At 36.7% G+C, this 22,566-nt stretch overlaps 1 protein-coding gene across 2 annotated transcripts; it reads left to right on the top strand.

Annotated features, from left to right (window-relative positions):
* Window positions 1–878: 878 nt before the first annotated feature.
* acp1 (acid phosphatase 1) lies at window positions 879–19,451 on the top strand. Of its 2 annotated transcripts, none has more exons than XM_012867407.3 (6): window positions 879–974; window positions 3,110–3,183; window positions 4,069–4,182; window positions 11,609–11,670; window positions 12,381–12,486; window positions 19,034–19,451. In XM_012867407.3, the coding sequence occupies exons 1-6, from the start codon at window positions 932–934 to the stop codon at window positions 19,109–19,111; spliced, it is 477 nt and encodes a 158-aa protein (XP_012722861.1). In that variant the 5' UTR covers window positions 879–931; the 3' UTR covers window positions 19,112–19,451. The 2 variants fall into 2 exon arrangements, with proteins under 2 accessions (XP_012722861.1, XP_012722862.1); XM_012867408.3 differs by lacking the exon at window positions 4,069–4,182 and adding an exon at window positions 3,890–4,003.
* The last annotated feature ends 3,115 nt before the right edge of the window (window positions 19,452–22,566 follow it).

Raw genomic sequence — 22,566 nt, 5'->3', positions numbered from 1 at the left:
GCTGCTGCTCCAGCAAACTACACCACAGAACTGAAAGCTGAGAAGTGTGAAGTTCTGGAAAGAAATGTAGGGACTCAAGCTAATCGAGAACACTTCTGCCCACAGACTAAGAAAGTAGAGCACATCAACCCAGTTCTAAAGTCCTCACACTGACTCCCTGTGTCTCAGAGAACAGACTTTAAAATACTTCTGTTAGACTATAAATCACTGAATGGCTTAACGCCTTAACATCACAGACTCTGCGTATCAACCATCCAGCCCACTCAGGTCCTCTAGCTCAGTCTACTGTGCATATCCAGAACCAGACATGGTGAAACAGCATTTAGTTTGTATGCTCCACTTATCTGGAACAAACTACCAGAAGACTGTAAAAGTGCTGAAACCCCGAGTTCCTTTAAATCAAGATTTTAGTCCAACTTGTCTTATATCTTCACCAGCTGCTACTATTACACTGCAGTGTACTTTCTTCTGCAATCTTTCTTTTCTTTGTTCAGTTCATGAACAGCACGTTGAATTGTCTTGTTACTGAAATGTGTTATACAAATAAACTTGCCTTGCTTTGCCTCGAATACACATACACACCTCACTTTTCATATTTTCATGTGTAAATGTATCTTCCATGTATCTTCTTCCTTCTACTTCATGACTGTGTGCTCCTTTGTGTTGGTCTATGAAATCCAAATAAAATACATTGAATGGATTGAATGGATGTAACCATGACAAATTCTGAAAAACTGTATGAATACTGTAAGCTGGGTTTGATATTTACATGAACAATAAGTATGTAAAATGCAAACCCAAGTTGTAAATAATATAGTAATAAGGAAGCTTTTCAGAAGTTCCACTTGAGAATGGATTTCATGTGAGCATACTTTTGTTCAGGCAGGAGTTGGTCGCCCCTATGACGTAACTCAGGTCCCTTCAGTGCACCATGGCGGCCACCGGCACGAAATCGGTTCTGTTCGTTTGCCTGGGTAAGAGACGGCTTTTGCAAAACTGTTAGCAAACCAGTCTAAGTTTAACACATTATGTAGAAGACATGCCTGTTTTTATACTTTTCCACTTCTTTTTTTTTTTAATCGGGTTATCGTCAGATTTTTTTTTTTAGCTAGCTTGTTTCCGGTGCTGTCATTAAAGTTGCACGTCAGGCCCATAAACCATGAACTGAGGACTGGAATTTACCCATAAAAATATGTTAAGGTTTTAGATACGTTTGAACTGAAATGCAGTCAGATGTGACAGAAACAAAAGCAATACATGTGTGGGGAAACCGGACTGGTGCCAATTCAGTTTCGTACAGGATTTCATTAAACTTGCTTATAGTATGTTGCAAATCGCTACAAAAGGCGCGACATCCAAACTCATCTCAGTTTAGTTTGACACGATCACATTTTTTATACGTAACCTCGTATGACAAGGTCGATTATAGCTGCGTTCTTGTTGTTTCATGCACACTAAGCATGCAAATATGCGGATATGGAATGCAGCCCTAGTTAATGCTTTCCAACTTGAGATCCTAGTTAGTTTAATAAAATTAAACTTGTATTTGTTTATTGTATTTTTGGTTATCTTAGTCATTTATTGTTTTGTCTGAAGTGTCATGGCAATCTTGAAGACTTAGTATATGTTTTTCATTTTTCAAAATTATTATTATTTAAAAAAGTAATACAAGAGCACTTTACTTTTAAAAGTGAAAGTAAAGAGCGTTTGTTCAATAAACCGTAGCTGGAACCGATGGGACTGAAAATGAATTGAACATCACTATTTATTTTTATTCTGTCCATGTTTTATCAAATGCCTGAAAAGCGGATTCCAAAATGAACTACATAGTAAAAAGAGATATGGGTGATCTGTTCACTCTTAGTTGGGTTCTTTGTTCTGCATGCAATCTTTTTTTCAAGGCATGTATGCAATACGAGGATCCTAAAACTATAGTCTTTAAAAAGAGATGAAAATGTTTGTGAATACTTTAGATATTGATTAGTTTGTACAATTTTGTCAACTTCTGTCAAGTACAACAGAAATTACCTTATTTTTATAGGGCTGGGCAATATGGCTTAATAAGAATCTCTGATTTTATTACACCAAATGTGATTAATCAAATTTCTTGTTTCACAAATGTAATTAAAGACATTATTTTAAAACTTGCTTTTATTTCAAGCATGTCATCTAGCAGTTGATTTGAATTCAAAGTGCAACTAAATACAAGCTGTGAAACATTCTTGTAAAACAAGATGGTGGCCTTGCCATTGTAAACAATAACAATGTTACAAAATGTTTGCTCCTAGTGGTATTACACAATGAGCTGAGAACAGGCTTCACATCACTTGTGTAACTTCAAATTAACTTTAAAAATTAATAAGTGAATGAATAAATTTAGTGTCATTTTATGGTAAAAAAAAGTTTTCTCTTTCCCATATTTTTCATAGTGTAGTTTCCTAAACATATATTAATTGTAGGCTTTTCTCTTAATGGAAGCCAGGTGAGTGTATTGGCAAAATAAAATCCTGAATTTTCCAAAAATGTTATCTTAAAGAACTGTAAACTTGAATTAAATTATTAAGATAAGATACTAGTTCAAAGAAAGGTCTTGGTTTCTTTCAAAATAAAGACTAAAATCAGTGAAACTTTATTAATTTATAGGTATTGTAATCAAAATCTGAGAAATACAACACTTTTCATTTGAGAAAAAAAAAATGCTGCTGGGGTTATTTCTATCTCAACCCTAAAAATGTAACAACCCTTGGAATCCCAGGATGTTCTCTACCGTTTGCATCTCAGTTTAAAGAGATTTCATAAATTGTTGTGCTAATTAAGACTATGTGGTACATTGTTTTTGGCCAGATCTCAGTAGGGTTTGTAAAGTTAATATATTTCATAATTGAATGACATTAACTTACAGAAATTAATTTCTTTCCTCACAAATGTTGAAATTATTATTTTTTGTATTTTATGGCTTTTATATCGGGACCCAACATACTATTTTTTGTCCTATAACGTATCAATCCTGTCATAGCTTATTCTTCAAGTGAAGGTTTTACTGCTGCTTTTTTCAAATGTTTTTTATGTTTTGAAACATCCCATTAATGTGTGTTGTGGTTTTAAACAGGGAACATTTGCAGGTCCCCCATTGCCGAAGCTGTGTTTAGGAAGATGGCAACAGACGCTGGGTTGGTTGATAAGGTAAAGTCATCAGTATTTCATCCATACATTACAGAATATTGCATTTCTTTTCAACTGTGAAAGAATAAAGGGTGAAACACCCATCTTTAAACTAGTTATGCAGGTTTGCTTTTTAAAATATATAGATATGTAGTATAGAACTTTTTTTTTAATGAGAATATGTTTTTTACAATCAATATATAGCTTTGCTATATTGTGCAACTGTCAACAAATTCTTTATATTTGGCTGAAAATGAGTGAAATGTGAAGGTCATTTGCAAGCTTTAAGAAGTATTGCTCTAAACCACTTTTAAACATAGCAGGGAAGCCAACCTGGTCTGGAAGCTAAATATAAAGAATTACCGGTAGAATTTTGTGAAATACTGTATATGTGTTATCTGTAAGAAAATGGCAAAGTAAAAATTCTGGATTATACATCTGATAATTGGGATATCAGAAGTTAAACGGTTTATGGTTGGAAGACTTAGAATATACAAAGTTCAACAAGGTATGCACATTTTGCCCCTGCAATCACTAGCACATATTGCTTTTTATTTCAATATATTTTAATGCTGTATATGTACTATCCTTAGTTAAATAAGTAGAAAAATTAATACAATCTTCAACGATCCCTATAATATTTGAAAGACCTTCAACTTCTACTTATTTGGCAACATGACCCAGTTTTGACGTGGTGTTGTTGTTCTCCATGCCCTGCTCTGCCTAGTGGAGGATAGACAGTGCTGCCACCTCCACCTATGAGATAGGAAACCCTCCAGACCACCGCGGTCAAGCCTGCATGAAGAGGCATGGCGTGCCCATGAGGCACGTGGCCAAGCAGGTACGACCACGCTCCTCTCCACGGAGCAGTAGCTAGCGCCCCCTTTCTGTGTTCTGTTTTTGCAGTGGCTCATAGACAGTGGCGCCACATCTGACTGGAATACAGGCAGCTCACCGGATTCCCGAGGCCTGGCTTGCCTGAGGAAGTATGGCATTGAGACAAGCCATAGGGCCCGACAGGTACAGATGGATGATCTGTGGCTCCGTTCACCTCATTAGTTATTTTTAAGATTATTCCCAATCTTCTTTGTTCTGATCTTTTTGTTAATTGTACATTATTTGACTATTAGAGGTCATTTTGGATACATTCTTTACAGGTTCGACACATCCAGCTTTAAAAAGGGTCTATAAAAACACCGGTGTGTGATACTGGAACCATAAATCAGCACGCCAGGATGCTAAATGATATGGATGGGTGTGCTGGTTTTATAGTTTTATTGACTATTGTTCTCACTCTATGACTTTACATTTATATAAAAAGGAATACAGTGATACTTTTTTAATAGAATACAATATGACGTAAGTTTAAACTCCTAGGATGTTGATCTGGTCAGTTGTTAATCGATGTCGGCTGTTCTGGTCTTGATTATAATTAACAACGGGTGCATTTAAGGTGTGTGTGTTCGAATGAACATTTCATTTAGTCTAGGTTTCAGCATCAATAACAGCAAATTTCACAAACTTTCTTATGGAGACGCGTTTGATGTCCACGATGTCATGAAAATACTAAAGATTTTTATTTAGACTTGCATGCTTGTGACATCTTGGGCTGTAACTTATACCAATATGTAATACTTTGTTGTGGCTATTTAAAATGTATTTATTCAATTTATTTTCTTTTTCTCTTTTTCTTTTGTTCAGTTAATGCAGAAAAAGCATCTCCTGACACATTGGTCGGCTTTTTCCTTTTTTGGTCATATATGAACTTTAATATCAGAGAGTGATAACCTGGATATATAAAACAGAAGCATTCAAGTTATGGATTCATTTATTATGGTAAAATGCTAACTAAACACATCTGGCCTGGTTAAATTTCATTAGCCACACCGAGGTCTGATTGCTGCCAAATCGGCTCAGTCAATAAATGTGTAATAGAACCTGTTTTACAACATGAGGTTGGCTAAAATATCTTAAAAAGCATCACATCGTATTATAATCTAAAGAAATTAAAGAGAAAATGAGAAACAAGGTGATTTACATCAGATATGTCGACCAGTAAATGATTACAAAGCCATATTTGTTTCTCTTGTTGTGTCTCTGTTCTGTCTTCTGTAACCCCAGTCGGTCGAGGCAGATGACCGTTCATACTGAGCCCGGTTCTGCGGGAGGTTTTTTTTTCCCCGTTAATGGGTGGTTTTTCTTCCCACTGTCGCTTCATGCTTGCTCATTATGAGGGATTGCAGCAAAGCCATGTACAATGCAGATGACTCTTCCTGTGGCTCTACGGTTCCCCAGGAGTGAATGCTGCTTGTCGGGACTTTGATGCAATCAACTGGTTTCCTTATATAGGAAATTTTTGACCAATCTGTATAATCTGACCCAATCTGTATAATATGATTGAACTTGACTTTGTAAAGTGCCTTGAGATGACATGTTTCATGATTTGGCGCTATATAAATAAAATTGAATTGAATTGAATTGAATTTCTAGTGTTAACAGGCTCCTCTGAAAAACTGTAAGAACTTTTTTTTCCACAAATGGAGAAAACCGGATATAGTGGTAAACCTTCAGAGGAATGCCTGGCTGACCACAATTACCCCAAGAGTGTGTGAACTATTAATCTAGGAAGTCACAAAAGAACCCTGAAATTTTAAAACACTGCAGACCTCATTTGCCTATGTTAGTGTCTATGATTAGAACAATAGGAAAGAAACTGGGGGAGAATGGCCTCCATGCAAGTTTAAAAAAATAATAACCACAGACTAAAAAAAACAAAAACAGTCTCACATTTCCGAATGATACCTAAGACTTTTAGGAAGTTAGGCTGTAGACTACTGATGCAGTAACCGTCCTGTTACATCTAGTATAAATCAAACACCAAAGTTTAGAAGACCATCATACCGGTGGTCAAATGTGGCAGGAGGGTCATGGTCTGGGGCTGCTTTATGTCCCAGGTGATTTGCCACGATTGATGGAAGCATGAATTCTGCTCTCCAGCAGAAAATCCTGGAGGAGCTTGTCCGGCCACGGGTTCATGACCTTAATCTCGTGGGGTATGCAGCAGGACAACGATCCAAAGCACACAATCAAGTCCGACTCTAAATGGTTAAAAAAACAAAACAAAAAAACCCCAGAAAAACTAAAACTTTCGGTGTGGCCTAGTAAAAGTCATAGCTTAAATCAGATTGAGATGTTGCGGCATAACCTTAAACAGACAATTCATGGTTGTAAACTCTCCAGTGTGAGTGGATTAAAACAAATTTGCAGCGTGGGCCACAGGCCTCATTGCCTGTTATTCCAAATGCTGGAATAACAAACGTTAAAACGACCAGTTATTAGCCTTTAGAGGAGGATTACTTTATCAAATAGCGACGTTTTTGTTTGGATGGCTTTTTCTCTTCATAAATAAAGCGATCATTTGTATACAAAGTTTTGTATTTACTCTGGTTATCTCTGTCTGATAGTAAGGTTAGTTTGTTGATCTGATAAATGTGTAACCACAATGCAAAAACCTAAGAAAACTGTCTGAGGAGGGGGCGGGGGGGGATGCTTCCCACAGCGCTCATTTATTAAAAATTAATTGTTAAAACACTATGAAGGAAACAAATTATTTCAGATGTTTTGACTCTGGGTTTCGGTTATTTTTTTTTTGCACTAAAAATAATCTTTTACTATAGAAATAGGAATCCTGTTGAGGTGCTTATGCGTTTTTTTTTTTTTCTTTTAAGGCGCAAAAAAGTCGAAACACACGAGTTGGTCTAAAATGCTGTTCAGAATATTCATCCTAGCCGTGTTTGTGAAAAGCAGCTGTTGGCGTCATAGCAAACCCCTTTTCATACTATGTTCCAATTTTAAAAGGAGCCAGATATCACACCAGGATATTTTGCTTGTCTTGGGACCTGAAGCTCTTTGTGGTGCTGGCTCATCCTCAAGAGTACCTCCTAGTCCCCCCACCCGTCACCTTATAACACTTTTTTTTTTCTCTCTCCCTTTTCTTTCGTGAGACATCTCTGGTGTCTGACCCTTTGCCTGAGATCTGCTGTCTCCTAGCGTTGTCTCACAATAAACCCATTCTGTCAGGCTCACATTTAATCTCCTTAAATCAGAAGGCTAGACCTCTGGCTTAAACTCAACCAAATCCACACAATGAGCCCCGACAAGCTTTTTGCTTTTTCCTTTATCAGTCTTTTTCCGCTTCTTTCATTTGATTTTTTTTGCTCCCACCGCCCCGCTTTGCTGAACTTCTGGTACAGCCTGTCTTCAAGCAAATTGGCCTGTTGGGATATCGCCTGGAGACCACTGCATCTCCAAATAAACAAGAGTGTTTGTTCAATAAGGCAGACATTCTCAGATGACATCTATAACAAGTAATGTGGAACGTTTTTCCGCTTCTCAAAAACTGCAGGCAAGCCGTCGGATTTAGGAGGACTGAAGTTCTGGTTCCGTCCTTGTTTGTGTTATCATTGTGTCAACATTTTAGGAATGATCAGCTTTAGCCAAAATACCACAATCCTGTTGTAATCACATTAATTTTGCTTATCTTTTTTGCATTTTGATGCTGATCAAATATGTTTGTTGGAGTCGATTCGCGCCACCATTAAGCACAAATATGTATTTAACCAAATATGGCTCTTTATCATTAAACCATCGATTGAGAGGTAATGCTCCGCAATGATGAAACAAATGTGTAACACTAAATAGAAATGTTTATCAGAGGTAGTTAAGTAGTGTCTATATTGAACGATCTTTTTGATACAGTAGGGCTGGGCGATAAATCAATTTAATCTTTTTTTTTTTTTTTTTTACCGTAATGCGAGGCATTTTAATTTACTCATTTACTTATTTTTTTAAACTTAGTTTGAAGTTACACAAGTGATGTGAAGCCTGCTCTTAAAAGCAAGTTTTTAGATTAATTACTTTCATTTCTTTTTATGAAAAGAAAAGGAGGAAAAAAGAAATTGATTAATCGGATTTGGTAAAATAAAATCTCCGATTTTATTTTAAAGTCATATCGCCCAGCCCTATGATACAGATACATATACATTTATTGGCACCTCCACTAAAGATGGTTAAAGATACAAATTAATCTTTTATCGTACTTGCCTAATCTTACATTGAACATTTTTAAAAAAATCCTACATTTAAATAAAAATTTTGTAACACACTTAACTAATTTCATAATAGTTTTTAGGGTCTCATTTTCTTTTAGTCATGGGTTTCAACGCTTGTCTACGACAGTTTATTTAGCCACCAAACAGAGCTCCACGATAAGAGGAAACCTCTTAATTAAGATAACATAGCTGAATAATCCGATAATAATGTATATTATGATTAAGACAGATTTCCCGCCCTCCTTTCTGTCTTTTACACTATTTTAATTTCTTTGAGTTTTAACATCTTGGCAACTAAAACTACATTTGCAGCGTTTTATTTAATAGGAACAAGTATATATACCTTTTACATATCAAAAGCCACAAGACACATCCAATAAAAGCATATAACCATTTAATAGTAAATTAATTGTGATCACACCTCTTTTTAAAACACGTTTAAGATCATAATTGAAATGTCCCTAATCTGAATCCAGTTTGAGTTCAGAGCCTCAGTGTGGGCATGAAGGGCGGATTAAGACCAATTAACTGGCCAGATGTTGCAATACACAGTGTGAATGCATTGCACGTAAGCAATGATCTAACAAATATTACATCCAAGCTATTTGAGCGCGACACTAGCATCGCAATGACGCTTGTAATTTCTTAAATAATGCCACTCTAACAGCGCATACAGTAAGGAGGATTGTAAAGGATGTAAATGAAGTTCACCAGTGAACTGAAAATCGGTAGCCAAAGGTATAGCTCACTACACACAAAATCTACCTTCTTTCATGATTATTTCAGTAATCGATTAATCTATCCATGACTTTTTTTTATTAATCTAAAAAGAGATACTCTTCATAAATTACCATACCTCAATAAAGAAGTTTCTTGAACTGAAAGAAAAACATTTATTGTACATTTTATATTTAATATGTAATATGAAATATTTTCATCTACAGTTTTTGGTTGGATTTCCAATTTGTTTTATCAGTGTGAGATTATGCGACTGAAATGAAGATGAATTTGTTTTTAGGCTCTTAACATTTCTAACATGTGTACTAATAAACATGGCTGGTGCTGTATAATCCCTCACAGCCGTAAAGGAAGTATTAACGCATAGAGGAAGAGAGAGTTTTAACAGAGAAAAGCAAAAGGGGGGGAAAAAAAAAAAGATGGGTCAGCCAAGTTGCAAACCTTTTTATTACACCCCGATCCAGTGGGGCCATCTACTGACAAACATCTTATTAGCCTGAGGTGGTTATTGCGGTTGTAACCATGAGAAATTATCTGAAAGGTTTCCAGATTTTGTTAAAATTTGCCCCAGGTTGTCCTTCAGCGGATATCTTCTGTTCTCTGAGTGAAGCGTGTCGTTAAGATCCTCAACCCAGATTCTGACAGAAGGAGCAGATTTGTCCTTCCCCATGTAAGGATCAATTTCTTCGTCCATTTCTTCCCTGTGAGGGGATAACGTTTGTTCAGTATGACCAGTACTCAGATATTCAGTATTAGTTACATTAATAAGTATTAATAAGAGTTTTCATGACCTTGGACAAAAATGGCAGAAATAACAAACCAATAGGGTTAAATCTTTGGATCCTAACAAAGATAGAATGATGACATTTGTTACACAGTGAAAACACCTGTGGCTAGGTTGATAATAATAGATGTATGATCTATTTTTATTCTTGCTTCTTTATAATTCTGCACAGGTTTTTTTTATTTTGTAATCCATTTTCTTCATTTTCCCCCCCGTTTATATTAAAGAAGGCCCTGTTCAGTAAGCTGCTTATAGATGCTAATTACTAAAAATGTCCAATGAAATATTTAGGAGCACTGCGTTTCTAAAATTAATAGACAAGCGGACAGAATGTTTTATAATAGGAGAAGAATGATGGCCATAGTTGAAACAACATAGCCCTGAAACAACAAAAATGTTTCCCATAATTCTCTAAAAAAACGCAGGTTTAAAGAGTTCACCCTTAAAATGGAAAGTGGTTTATTTTTACACCCAGTACAGTACCATCTCCTCATGGCTTCATCAGGAGTTTATCTTCGCTTTTTATCGGAGCTTGAACGTTGCGTATCGCTGCACTCACTCCTTACTTTCAATGAGATCCTCCCCTCTCACTCTCAGCCACATGTTTTCCCCTCCACACAATCCCAGGATCCCTGTCAGGGTTTTAAAAGCGGACTTTCTTTTTTTTTTTAAAAGGAGGATTAGCACCTTTTTATTTAATCTGTGAGAGCACAGAGCTCAACAGGAAAACTCTGCCACCATGTGTGGGGAAGAGCTGTAGGAGAGTGAGAATGTTCATTTCTGTGATTAATCAGTTGTCTTAATTCATCTCCTGTTGCATAAATAATGTGTATGTCTAAAAGGAAATATAATTTTTTTTCTTCTCTTGTTATTCTCCTGGTTCCCTTTTGCTTTTTAAACATGTTTTCTTTCTTTGCCATTAAAGCATATCCAAATAAATCATTTACTTTTGCACACATGCTTTTATACAATACTGTGAAAAGTATTTAGCCCTTCTAAAATGTCCTGTTTTGCTCTTTTTTTTTTGCCACACTTAATTGGTTCAGATCATTAAACAATTGGAAATATTAGACCAGCATAGCTCAAATAAACAACACAATGCATATTTCGATTTCCAGTTAAATTTAATTGCATAAAATAGTCTATTCAATTCAACGTGGCCACATGTGAATAAGTACGGGTAATTTACACCCCTTATATCACAAGCCGCACTCGGCCCTGATTGAGATAAAACCTCCCTGACAGCATGAAGTAGGCCAGCTCTCATCATACACTGATCTACAACAAATCAAGATCCAAAAAAAAAAAGTTATTAACATCTATTTGTCTGGAGATGGTTTCAAAGAGGGTTTTTTTAGTAAAAAAACCCCCCCCAAAAATCTGTAATGAGGCTAATACTTGTTCTCAGTACACACACAAATATATGCAGACTTATTTTGTAATCAGCCAAGTTTCTTGATTGTGAACATTTAGCCAACAACAACATGTTAATCAGATTTTATAAAAGCAGAAGAAGTCAATTTCAGCCCAGCAAGAAGACTGAATAGAGTTGTTTGTCTTGCTTAAAGCTGTTGCTCTTGTTTAAATCTAGATCCATTGAATTTCTGCTGTTAAAATATAAAACATATTTGTTGTTGTGTAAGAAATCTAACTTTGAAGCATGGATGAAAGGAGGAAGCGTTGTTTGATGGTGATTTATATTTGCTGCTGAGGATTCTCCCCTCTAACCGAAGGACCAGAGGGAGTCTCTGCTGACCGTACCGTGTTTCAAAACTAATATTTGCCTTGTTCTGCGTTTCTCTCCCACTTCCAGGTGACCAAAGATGACTTCATGAGCTTCGACTACATACTCTGCATGGACGAGAGCAACCTGAGGTACAGTTATTCCGGCTCGCAGCGTTGTTTATTTTCCCTTTTTGCGTGTCGATCGCAGTTTGACGACGCCCAGGCACCGAAAACACCGGGGTCATGTTTTAAACGCTCCGTCGTGCTGCTGGGATCCAAAAACATTGACTCTGCATTGGTGATCCATGCTGTTCATTCACATTCACCCAGAAACTTCTGGTAACACTGAGCTACAACTAACTCCTCGCTGAATGCCTCCCTTTAATGAGCAATAGCCTTTCTTAAGCTCTTTCCAAAGGTCATGGGGAGGGATATTTTTTTGCTACTTTGAACGTTTAGGGATCATTTTGAGATCACATGCCTGTGGCAGATCTGATCTGTAAGCAGCTTACTGAGTTCTTTGGATGCCTCGTCTTTGCTCTTTAGGCGCCCCCCCCCCCCCCCCCCCTCCCACATATTTTTATTGCCTGACAAAAAGAGTTCATTAATTGTTGGACTTCCTCTTTTTTACTGCTTTAGATTTGAAATTCTTAAGTAGGGTTGAGTTGTATTTGTTTATTTTATTGCACATTTCTGCAAATCACTTTCTGTAACCCTTTGCACGGATATCTGCCACAACAAAAAGCAACTGTATAATTCGTATATTAATGATTTCAGGCAAGATTGATCACATGGATGTTTAGGAAGTTACATACTGAAATCTGCTCCGAATGAGATGCAATTTGTCTTTGACTTCATAGTGACTTGAAGAAGAAGGCCAATTCTGTGAAAAACTGCAAAGCCAAAATCGAGCTTCTCGGTTCATACGATCCTCAGAACCAGCTGATCATCAAAGACCCATATTATGTAAGTATATAAGCAAAAATGTTTGGGTTTGTTTCCCAGCGCAATTTTAAAACAAAACACACATGCGGTCTAGTTTCAGGATTATAAAAGATTGACAGTCTAGTTTTTTTAATATAAAGCCCTAAACATTTTTTTAAAGTCCAGATTTTTCATGCCTAAATTGTCTTAAACGTGTCTACTGCTTCTTCTATTTACTTCTTCTAATTTACAGATAAAACAACAAATGTAAATACATTGCATTTAAAAAAAAAACACCTGACTTGTTTTTACTGTCTGACATTGAATCAGACAAATCATTTCCTGATTTGGACAAGTTAGGATAATCAAAATAACTTCTTTTTGCTAAATGTGAAAACAAGTGAGACAATTTTTTTCATACAACTGGTTTGGTTTCTTTCCACACGTTTTCTGGCATTTTGGTCCATTTATTCTGACAGAACTGGTGTAATTATGTCAGATTTTTAGGCCGCCTTGCTCTCACACAGAACTTTTCAGCTCTATCTACACATGAGATAAGGGCATCTCTATCAATTTGATGCAATGCTTAGGGTCATTTTCCATTTGGAAAAATTTAACTATATTCAGTACTGTGTTTTTTTCTCTCTCATCTATCACTATAGTGGTGCACAAGAGTAAATTGGCAGCTCTAGAAGCTTTGTAAGAAGTTATGATTTATAAGTATTCCCTTCATTTTATTAATTTTATGCAGTGCACAATGGTACATGTTGAGGATGCACAGGACAGATCTCATTTCCAAAGGGTTTGTCGTGTGCAGAAGGAGCCCTACAATGAAAATCAGCACTTTTATTTGACCAGGTTCCCCTTTATATGGTGAAAAACACATTTGGCTTAATTATGCCAAAATCACAGGTCTGCCCAAACAAATATACTCCAGCTGATTCAATTCAGATTTGCTGCAGTTAGTCAACATGCCGATCCATAAAGGTTCTCATGTAATTTTGCCGTGGTTATTTAGGAAACAATTTAGGCAAGGCTCAAAATTTTTTATTTTTTCTTTGTTTATTTAACTCGAAATCAGACATAGTGACAGTGTAACAGTGTTTCTAATTGAAAAATATTCTTTAATGCCTTAGCTTCACACAGATACCATTTTTTGCATTTACACCTTATAGCTGTGGGGCTGTACTTGATTTATACCAGGTATGTAATTTCAGGCAGGAAATTGCTCCTAAACCCCTAGGGGTATAAGGGGTCAATGTTTATTGGCATGTAATTTTTACCTGTAAAGGTGTATAACGTTGAAAAATGTAAATAAAAGCAGAATCCAATGATCTGCTATAACGTAAACAGTATTTAAATAAAAATATAAGGCAAAATGTTGAAATAATTACAATTATTACTATATATATATGTATATATATATATATATATATATATATATATATATATATATATATATATATATATATATATATATATATATAATAATATAATATAATCTGGCAACATCTTTGTAGAATTAGTGGTTAATTTAAAACACTTTCTCACTACAGGCAGACTCTTTCTAGGCTAATGTGTGTTTTCATCACTTTGCTTAGCTTTGTTGAAAAATAATTCAACACTTTGAGGGGAAAAATATTTGTCTTTTGTCTTGTTATATATAATGTGAAACAGTCATCAGTCACTGAATGGATTTATAAATGTAAAAGCTCATCCATGCAAAGAAAAAGGGAAAATAGATCATATTTCAGTGAAACGATGCTACTCCTGTTACGACAGCATGGCTCTTCGTTGAAAGCGTGTCCTAAACTGACCACTGGAAATATCTGAAGCGTTACAGAAATAATATATGACCCACTGGAGGCCCCAACCTGATAGGAAACTTCATTCTTTATGGAGCAAGTGTTGAAAAACATTTTCCTTTTTTATGACATGAATTTGCTCTCAGCCTACATTGTTTAGAACAGTTCAGTAGCTATTTTAAATGATTCTGAGCTCTTCTATGTTTTTTTTATTATATGTGAAACCGTTCATGCTTTTGGTCTGTGTGGGATCTGTGCATTTTCAGTCCGGTTTTTAGCAAGATTAGTCTAAACCTTTCACAAAATGTGTTTAAATTTGGTGGTATTGAGGAAAAATATGAAAAAAGGTACATTAGTTTTGGATCTAGATGTACAATTATACTAAATGAAGCATAGAGAAGGCTCTAACTCACTGGAAACCAGACGGGCCTTGCTGGACTCTTACCCAGATTGGAGAGTATAATTCAATGGAATAATTCGTTGGACTACATGTTAATGAGAGAACAGTTTATTATGAATTCTCAAGCTTGATAAAACAATGCCACAGCTAGGTGAAAGCTACTGCCGAGGTGATCTTCATTGAGAGGGCGTTAAAAGTTATCCAAACTGGGATTCCTTAAAGATCTTCTATGTTCAAAAAGAATGTGTACATTGTGACTGCAAAAAAAATATATTATGTGCAATCATTTACAGTTAAATCTTATTAGAAAGCCCTGATCTGAGAGAACAAGTTCTGCTATTATTCTAAAACAGTCTCTGTCCAACAGAGCACTTTGACTTTAAGTCCATCTAGAAGTTCTTTCTAATATATTGGTTTGCGTGACTGTCAAGTGTTTTTATTGGTTGGGATTAGATTGAACACAGCTGTTCTAGTTTCTGATTAATGGAGCATTCTTAAAAGTTCAGATAAACATCACTGCAACTTTTTCAAATGAAAACATTGGTGTGTATGACATCATCCTTGTTGAGGTTTGTTTCACCGCAAGCTAGCTGGAGACAAACAGACGGCACTAAAACACGTCAACCAAATTCTAGGGAGAACAGGAATTGGCAGAAAACGGATCCTTTTTGTACAGTAGACCGTAGATTTATCCGTAGGTACAATATCCAGGTGCCTACGGGTGCCATGTTCATCTGTTCAAACAAGTATGAGAACAGGTTACATGCTGTACAGGCAGGGGGAGGGTTTTGGCGTGAAATCCCAGAACAAAAGCAAAAGACCTTGTGAAGATTTCAAAACTGGTTAAAGAGCCTTTATTCACATGGAATCAAGTCCTGTTATGACTTGGGCTGAAACGCCACTCAGCAAGGAAGAAGCCACTACTCCAAAAGCAACATATAAAGCTGGATTACAGTTTTTAAATTGATTCATGGAATAAAGAACTTAACATTTGGAAACTTGTCCTGTGGTCCGATGAAATCCAAATTTGGCAAAGATGACCATCGTTACACTGGGAGGAGAAAAACACCTCTAAACGCGGGGCTGTTGTGCAGCTGAAGGGACTGGTGCACTTCACCAAGTAGATGGGATCATAAGGAAAGACCATTATTTGGAAATACTGAGGCAACAACTCACAACGTCAGCCAGGAAGCTGAAGCCCGGGGACAAATAGGTCTTCTAAATGGACAATTCTGTCAGTTTATTTTATTTAGCTTAATGCTTTCCGCTGTCGGACACGTGAGACGAACAGGCCTCTTTATTTCTTATTCTTCTCTGTAACTGCAGCTCTGCTTTCCTCATCTCTGCACATTATCACAACATTTATATGTCCCCAAGCAAAGCAACAAACCTAACGCTGGTGAATACATCATTATCAATCAGGCAGATCCTCCCTGATTAAATGCTACTTTTTTTTTTTTTTTTTTTTTTGCTTCTCAGTGTTTTTCCTTCGAAATAAATAAATCCAAAATTGGCAACTGAAACATCCAGAAGAATTGTGCACCCCAGATCGTAAATACCCGTTGCTCGTCCTACAGAACTGATCAAAACTGATTGTTCCTTGAGTTTAAAACCAGGAACGGTGTTGAGCAGCCGGCGCTTTTCTGTCCGAGTCACAGTTTGGATAACTAGAACGGCTTTGCAAAGGGAGCGAGAGCAGAATACTGTGCACAGGGAAGCCAGTTGTTACCATTTTTGTCTTGCGATGAACTTTTCCCGTGTTCAGGTGGTTATGGAGAGAATTCACCGTCCAGAGGGAGAAATTTGATCTTTTCTACGCACGTTTCATGCAATAATCAGCTCCAAAGCAATACAGTGCGGCCTGTGGTAATAGGATGGATCAATTGCTAGCTTCAAAAACACATGTTGCGCAACCTTTCCAGACCCCTGCTCATTGCAGGGGCTTTTTTAGCAGAACTGTAATTACTTGTACTTCAACAAAAGTCTATATATATATATAAATTCTATTTGAGTTTCCGATTGGTTCGGCTTTTCACGCTCCATGGCTGGCTCGACTCTTTTGTTCTTTACATACTCTCTCAGCAGCGGGAATCCCAGCCAGATGATTTGGACCGTGTTTCTTGGCTCCTTTTTTGATCTATCCTGAGGGTTGTGAATGAAAAAAGGCAGAAGCTGGAAAGGTGCCCAAAGAGAAGTAGCAGCAGGTTTCCGAGCACAAATAGCAGCGATAACACATCAATATACATTCGCGAGAAATGTCTGCAGGTTGTTAAACCTTATGTTTTCTTGAAGGTATTTTGAATAATCTCACAGCGAATAACTATTATCACGTGTGGTCCTGAAGAGAGCTGTGCTCCAGAGCTCTGCTGGGCGTACTCGTTCTGTTTGTTCCCGTTTTCATCGGCTCTGTTACTCGTCTTGGAACGTCAGCCCCAAATAAAACGATAATCATGTTATTTGGGTCATTGCATGGCGAACGGGGGCTTTCTAGGTCTACTTACCAGAGCTGCTGATATTCTTTGCGGTTTTCCGTTTGAATATTAAACACCACTTTGATTGTGGGACCCTGGCCAATAACCCACTGGTATGACCACAAAACGAGACAATCAGTGTCGCTGCATCAAAATAAACGGAGACATGTGTTTCTTTATTCTCTTGGGGAGGGATGAGGCTTAAACTCTGTAGCCTCGCAGAACGCTTCCTTTCCATCCTCAGGGTTTTGCTGTTTGCAGTCCAAATTGACCAATTCTGTTTTAATGCCTAAACAGACTCGTTTCCAGGTTTACAGAATTTAATCAAGGTCTTGACAGGAAGCTGAAGCATAACATTCCTGTTTTTTGGGTTGCTAAGTCTTAACGTGGCGTTCTGTCAGATCAACAGCTCGTATGTCAGCTATCTGCTTCATTCAGAACCATCCTGTCAACTCAACACTTTATCTGAGCACAGCTCCACCCAAATACTTTGTGGATTAAATATAAAGTTTTTCACTCGACAGAAGAAAACGTTCCCGTTATAGGGCAACAATTTTACTTTTGCGTATTTGCGGTCCAAGTTTTCCTGCAACATCCATCATAAATATTTCTTGACACCAGGATGATTTGCAGCCAAATTCTCCAAGCCGAGCTAAAACCCCTTGCATTGCAGAAGTACTCACACTGGCTCGTTGAACTTCTTCACTCTCGGTTACAAACACAGACCTTAATGTGTTTGATTTGGATGTTATGTGATAGACGAACGCAAAATAAACTCAAGTGGAAGGACAAGGACGATTGGTTTTAATTTTTTGTTGGCATTTTCGTTTAGTTCCTTAAAGTTGAAGCTTTGTACAAGCACCTTTCACTGCACTTTCAAGTCTTTAAGAATAGAATAAAACCTTTTTATCCTATAGCCAGGATTTGAAAGTCTTTAAGCTGCAAAATGACTTGCAAACAGATGCACACACTAAAAATAAGCAAGGATTGTGAAATTCAAGTTATAAAATTATAAATTAATACTAGATGCACATCCTAAACGTAGACAACTGTATTAATATTATGTGAAAAAGCTTTTCTCATATTTTTCTGTTTACAAAAACATGGAAACCTGTGCAAAGAGCATCATTAATGTAAACATTTTATTTTGTTTTTTTTGGGGGAGTAGGGATGGTTGTACAGTCTAACAGCTGCAGGGAGGAGCTCTCTCCCTGACCCGTCTGCCCTGCTCGTCATGATGCTGTTTGTTCGTTAATGTTTTCTAACAAACCTCTGAGGCCTTTAGAGAACAGCTGGATTCATTAAATGTAATCTCATCATATATGGCGCTAATTCCTAAATGATCGCCACACTTTTTTAATCCATTGTTTTCCATCCACTTTACAACGGTGTGCTACTTTGTATTAATCTAAAGCAGTAAAGTACATTCAGGTTTGTGGTTGCAACATGACAATGTTTTAAGGCGTATAAATGCTTCTGCTAAGACAACATATCCACAATTTCATGCCGGTATTTCACACACAGTGGTTGAGATGCAAAGACAAGTCCAGAGAATGTGTTAAATATTCTAAATGTTTCCTGTTTTTCCGAGTTTTTTTTTTTTTTAAGGATAATAAAACAAAACAAAAAAAACAGAGTTTCAGAAATACACAAGTCTCGTCTGGCGTTGTGCCACTGTTTGACAAGTAGGAATGTGTCTGAATTTGAGTGCGGCTTTCACCACTCGGTAAGCCTCTTGGCATCTGCTTTGACTCAATGTGGTGCTCAGAGTGAGGAGAAAACAATTTTCCAGTTGAGTAGGTCGCTACCATTCATAATGTGTGTGTTTGTCTCCATTTTTGTCTCTTAAAAGGATGTAAGTCATTATTTAATTGTGTCCATTTTTTTCTGTCATTTTTTTTTTTCCCCCTCAGGGAAGCGATGAAGACTTTGAAAAGGTGTATGAACAGTGTCTACGCTGCTGCAAAGCTTTCCTGGAGAAGAACACCTAACAAGATCCCACCATGACACAAATTTACCTAAATTCACCACAACATGAATAATCAATAAGCCCTGATATATCTTGGTTGTCACAAAAGCACCGATTAACATACCTGTAGTATGACTGTCATTGAAAGACCACCATGACGCTACGCTACAGTGTTGTAATTGTTGTATCAGCGACCTTTAAAAAAAGTGCTGCTTCTGCAGGTTTACTTGGTTCAAAAAAGCTGAGCAGTTTAATTGAAACATTGTTTAATTTGATTATAAATTTGCTTAACATGTGTAAATGTCTTATGTAAGGTTTAATGTAGTTTCATTAAAGCTTCAATAAAAAATGGGTGGGAAAAAATTGAAGTGTATGTATTTATAAAGTCTTTATTTTTTGAAAAGGGACTTTTGCTTTATTATCCATGGAGTGGGATCTTATAACTGAAAGCTTTGATTATTCAGTCATACACTGACGTATGTAAAAAATAAAAGCATAAACTGCTTTTATTTTGACAATACAACAGATGTAGGAATCTGCTTAACGCTATTAAGATGCCTGGTGTTTGAGTTGTGAAAAGAATAGACAAGAATAAATCATTTGGGAACTACGGCTGAGTGATATGGCTTAAAAATAAAATCTCAGATTTTATTATACCAAATGCGATTATTCCATTCTCCCCCTTCTTAATAATTTCTTAAATTTCACAAAAAGAAATTTAAGAAATTATTTTTAAAACTTGCTTTTATGTCAAGCAATCTGTCTGGGAGTTGACCTGAATTCAAAGTGGAACTAAATACAAGCTGTGAAACATGCTTGTAAAACAAGATGGTGGCTCTGCCGTAGTAAACAATGAAGATATAACAAAATGTTTGCTGCAGGTGGTATTGCACATTAAACTCATAATAGACTTCACTTGTGTGTTCTCTTCATGGAAGCCCAATAAGTGCAATGGCAAAATAAAATCCAGATTTTCCAAAAATTTAATCTTAAAAATTAAATCAATATTTGGCCCAACCCTATTCAGACCTTTTCCACATTTAATGTGACACAAATCTTGTTTTATTCAGATAAAACAACCATATCTGTTAGGGAGAGAAATGTAACAAAAAGCTGGTTGTAATAGTGTTTAACCTTTTAAAATAATTCATTGTGAAACTTCAATTTACCTTCAGCATTTAAGTCTTTGGTACAGACTTATCATGGATTATAGATTATTACATATTGATCTGTTCAATGGTTGTCTTGTTTCTTAAAAGGTTTGTTACCAGGTGTCTTTATAGCTTCTATGGGCACAAGTGTAGTAAATTCAGCACAGAGGAACACAGTCTAATGCTAGAAAATTTGAGAAAGAATGGGTCGCCTTCATGAGATCAGTGGATTTTAGCATGGTACTAATGTAGGATGCCTCCACTGCAATAAGCTCTCCATTGCCGTGTTTTCACTACAACATATTCAATAGTCGATGGTTTGTGGTATCGTAACAAAAAGGAAGTTCGAGACAACAGGGTCAGATGATGCTGAGGTCCATAGTGTTTCTGCAGAGTCTGTAACAATAGACCTCCTATTTTCGTGTTCCCTTAAATTTAGCTCAAGAATATTGCTTTATCCAAGTCTTACCATTACCAGTGCAACGCAAACCAGTGGATGCAGTGGTATGAAGTGGCTGCCACTGGATTTCTGTGTCGTGACAAATTATGCCTCTGTCTGCCAATCTAACGGACAAGTCTGGCAGTTTGACCAGATGAACGGTATTTATCTGACTGCATTGAGTGAATTGTAAATTTTGATGAAGCGGCGAAACTTGTTTTTTACTTTTTTTTAATTAATGAAGCGGCGTTTTGGGTTACGTTCACACTGCAGGTCTTGATACTCTATTCCAATTTTTTTTGGCTGAAGTTGGATTGTTAGTTCATACTAATTAAATGCGACCGCTATTGGATTTAATGCTGCACGGTTCAAGACCCCAAAGCAACCCGCATATGCAGATAACAGGACAAAGTAGATCTCACACAGCAGCATGGCATTTCAGAAGTAGTGGTGGTAAGCGTTCAATAAGGCTTAGTTGAAAAACAAAACAATACTTCTCTGTGTTAATATGAAATTGTTGAGCAATTGGAGCCGACAACATTAACACCACATCATAACAAATGAGAAACGTGCGAAGAAAACAGCGCAGCTATGAATGATGGTGTTCTGTGGAACCATGACGTCTGCTACTGTAGAGAAGTCTGTGGATGTGTAGCCACAATGCAAAAACTGATCTAAAAATAAGTAAATGTTCTTAAAATTAGTGTTTTTGTCCTTGATTTGAGTAGGTAAATAAGATTATCTGCCAATGGAATGAGTATTTTCACCCCTAAAATAAGATAATTAGATATACTGCACTTAAAATAGGATGATGGAGATGAGTTGTTCCTATTTTAAGTGCAAAAATCTTATTCTGTTGGCAGATTATCTTATTTACCTGCTCAAATCTAGGACAAAAACACTAATTTTAAGAACATTTTACTTATTTTTAGTTCAGTTTTTGCAGTGCAGATCTAGGACGGTGACATAAAAAGCGGATTAAATGCGACATGACCGTTCAGACTGCATATTCCTTGAATTATATCCGATACACAAGATTTAGTACCACATATGGATGTGGCACAAATCATTTCTTTCTTTTATTTTCTTTTTTTTAGTGAAAAAATTGGAACTGGGCCGTCCACACTGCCATGAAAAAAATGTATCGCATATGTGTGAACGTAGTCTTTGATGTGAGGCTGTTTTCAGGAGTTTAGTTCAACCCCTTGGTTCCAGTAAAAGGAACTGGGGATGCTGCAACATACCAAGACATTTTGGACCATTTCATGCTCCCTACTTTGTGGGAACAGTTTTATGATGGCCCCTTCTGGTTTCAACATTACCATATAGTGGAGATAGTTAAGTCCACGAAGACATAAGCAAGTTTGCTGTGTAATAACTTGCCCGGCCTGCACAGAGTCCTGACCTCACCCCGATAGAATAACTTGGGGATGAATAAGAGCGGAGACGGAACCAGACCTTCTCATCCAACATTAATGTCTGATTTCATAAATGGTCCTCTGGACTAATGGTCAAAAGTTCCCCTAAACCCACACCTAAACCTTTCTGAAAGCCTTTACACAAAAGTTGAAGCTGTCATAGTCAGACAGGGTGGGTCCACATGTTAAACCCTATGGGTGAAGAAGGGGATGTCCCTCAAATCAGTGTGTGTAAAGGCCAACAAGCAAATCTTTATTGTAATATACTGTTTTGTGGCACTACTCAACATTATTATTTTTTTCGTGTAGTAAAATGCCACGACATTGTTGTTTTTCTTTTTGTTTGCTTTGTTTTTACAATTTCTTTTTTACAAGTTCTCATCGCTGGCATTTATTGACATGAAGTTATTCTGTTGTCACTGCTTGTTCATCAGGATTAGTGTTACTCCCACAAGTCTGGTCTTTCCAC

This window comes from Fundulus heteroclitus, chromosome 15 (assembly GCF_011125445.2).
Source record: "Fundulus heteroclitus isolate FHET01 chromosome 15, MU-UCD_Fhet_4.1, whole genome shotgun sequence".
NCBI classification, from domain to species: domain Eukaryota; kingdom Metazoa; phylum Chordata; class Actinopteri; order Cyprinodontiformes; family Fundulidae; genus Fundulus; species Fundulus heteroclitus.
Note: the sequence above shows the minus strand (reverse complement) of the source record. Positions and strands in the feature narration are given on the sequence as shown.

Excerpts from the sequence above, each read along its gene's own strand:
- acp1 (XM_012867407.3), top strand. The coding sequence starts at position 932 with ATGGCGGCCACCGGCACGAAATCGGTTCTGTTCGTTTGCCTGG. Across the intron at positions 975-3,109 it reads GGTTCTGTTCGTTTGCCTGG|GGAACATTTGCAGGTCCCCC; the intron begins GTAAGAGACGGC and ends GGTTTTAAACAG. Across the intron at positions 3,184-4,068 it reads ACGCTGGGTTGGTTGATAAG|TGGCTCATAGACAGTGGCGC; the intron begins GTAAAGTCATCA and ends CTGTTTTTGCAG.